This window comes from Plectropomus leopardus, unplaced genomic scaffold, assembly GCF_008729295.1.
Source record: "Plectropomus leopardus isolate mb unplaced genomic scaffold, YSFRI_Pleo_2.0 unplaced_scaffold12884, whole genome shotgun sequence".
Taxonomy (NCBI): Eukaryota; Metazoa; Chordata; class Actinopteri; order Perciformes; family Serranidae; genus Plectropomus; species Plectropomus leopardus.
Window position 1 is genome coordinate 1 of NW_024613708.1, and position 1,313 is coordinate 1,313.

General features: G+C 41.7%; 1 protein-coding gene across 1 annotated transcript; it reads left to right on the top strand.

Annotated features, from left to right (window-relative positions):
* Positions 1-499: 499 nt before the first annotated feature.
* On the top strand, positions 500-916 carry LOC121963855 (ATP-binding cassette sub-family C member 10-like; the record flags this gene model as incomplete). The annotated part of the gene is made up of 2 exons (XM_042514096.1): positions 500-669; positions 756-916. Coding segments are annotated over 2 exons (331 nt in total), but the record flags the coding sequence as incomplete, so codon positions are not given.
* Between the last annotated feature and the right edge of the window lie 397 nt (positions 917-1,313).

A 1,313-nucleotide genomic window follows, 5' to 3' on the forward strand; every position in this document is an offset into this window, starting at 1 on the left:
AAAAAATACTGAGATTAACATTTGAGATAAAAACAGGATAACAATAGATCAGCTGATATTCTAACATAAGTATTTTTCGACGCCTAAAATCTGGTTATTAAAGAATATTCACAGTTGATAGATAAACTCAGCGCTCTTTGGTGGACAGACTCTTCATGACAGTGTTTCTAAATTACTCTGATGGTGTTTCTGAACTGTGATTTTTTTTACTTAGTCCAATATAGACTTAAAAAAAAGATATTTAAAATAAGTGACTGATGTATTGAGGTCTAGACCTTATTTTATTTTCCAGAGTGTTTGCTGAAGCTCGAGGTTTCTGCTCACAGGGATTACTTTAACACACATTTACTACATTATTTGAAACTTTTGCCATATTTAATGTGAACATGCAACACTTTAACATTATATAATTGGCAGAAAATAATTTCAAACATAATAAATTCACTTTAAAATCGTCACCTGTCACACAGTCACAGACTAAATGATTTTGTCGTTCCAGGTTTGAGGAGGAGATCGCCAGGCGTCTGGAGCAAAACCAGCGCTGCCTGTTCCTGAGCAACGCCGCCAGTCAGTGGCTGAACATCCGCCTGCAGCTGATTGGCGTTGCCGTGGTGACCGGCCTCGGCGTGATCGCTGTCGTCCAGCACCAGTATAACTCTGTCGATCCAGGTGAGTCTGAGCAGAGTTTGGTGACTCTGAGCTCCGGTAATGTGAGGGGGTTCGGTTCTGTGATGTGTGTCTCTGCCTGGCTGCAGGTCTGGTGGGTCTGTCTCTGTCCTACGCCCTGTCCATCACCATCCTGCTGAATGGCCTCATTTTAAACTTCACCCAGACGGAGATGCAGCTGGTGAGCGTGGAGAGAACCGAGGAGTACTCCACCGGCCTTCCCAGCGAGCCGCAGCAGCAGAGCACACAGGTGAGAGCCTCCGCAGCACCGCCGCAAACTCACGCCGATAATCGCACACAAGAAACACAAGTTTCTCTTTGCAGTGGTTTCCAACCAGTCTAACAGGGTCCAGATTTTTCCTTAAACCTCAGATCAACACACAGACTTAAAACAAATTCAATTTATTTACATGATTTCATTCAATCGCTGGATTTAAACCGTCTTGATGCCCTTTAACTTTATTTAGCCACATTTAAATCAAAGTAACGAGTTCAACCTAAAACTCAGTAAAATCAGAGTGTTAAAGCAAGAAGTTTCGGCTCAGAAGTAATAATAATAAAAAAACATTAAAACCATCGCAATAGAAGTGAGACCTAATTCAGACTTATTCAGGCTGCTCAAGTGTTTAATATTTTTGCAGCATAAT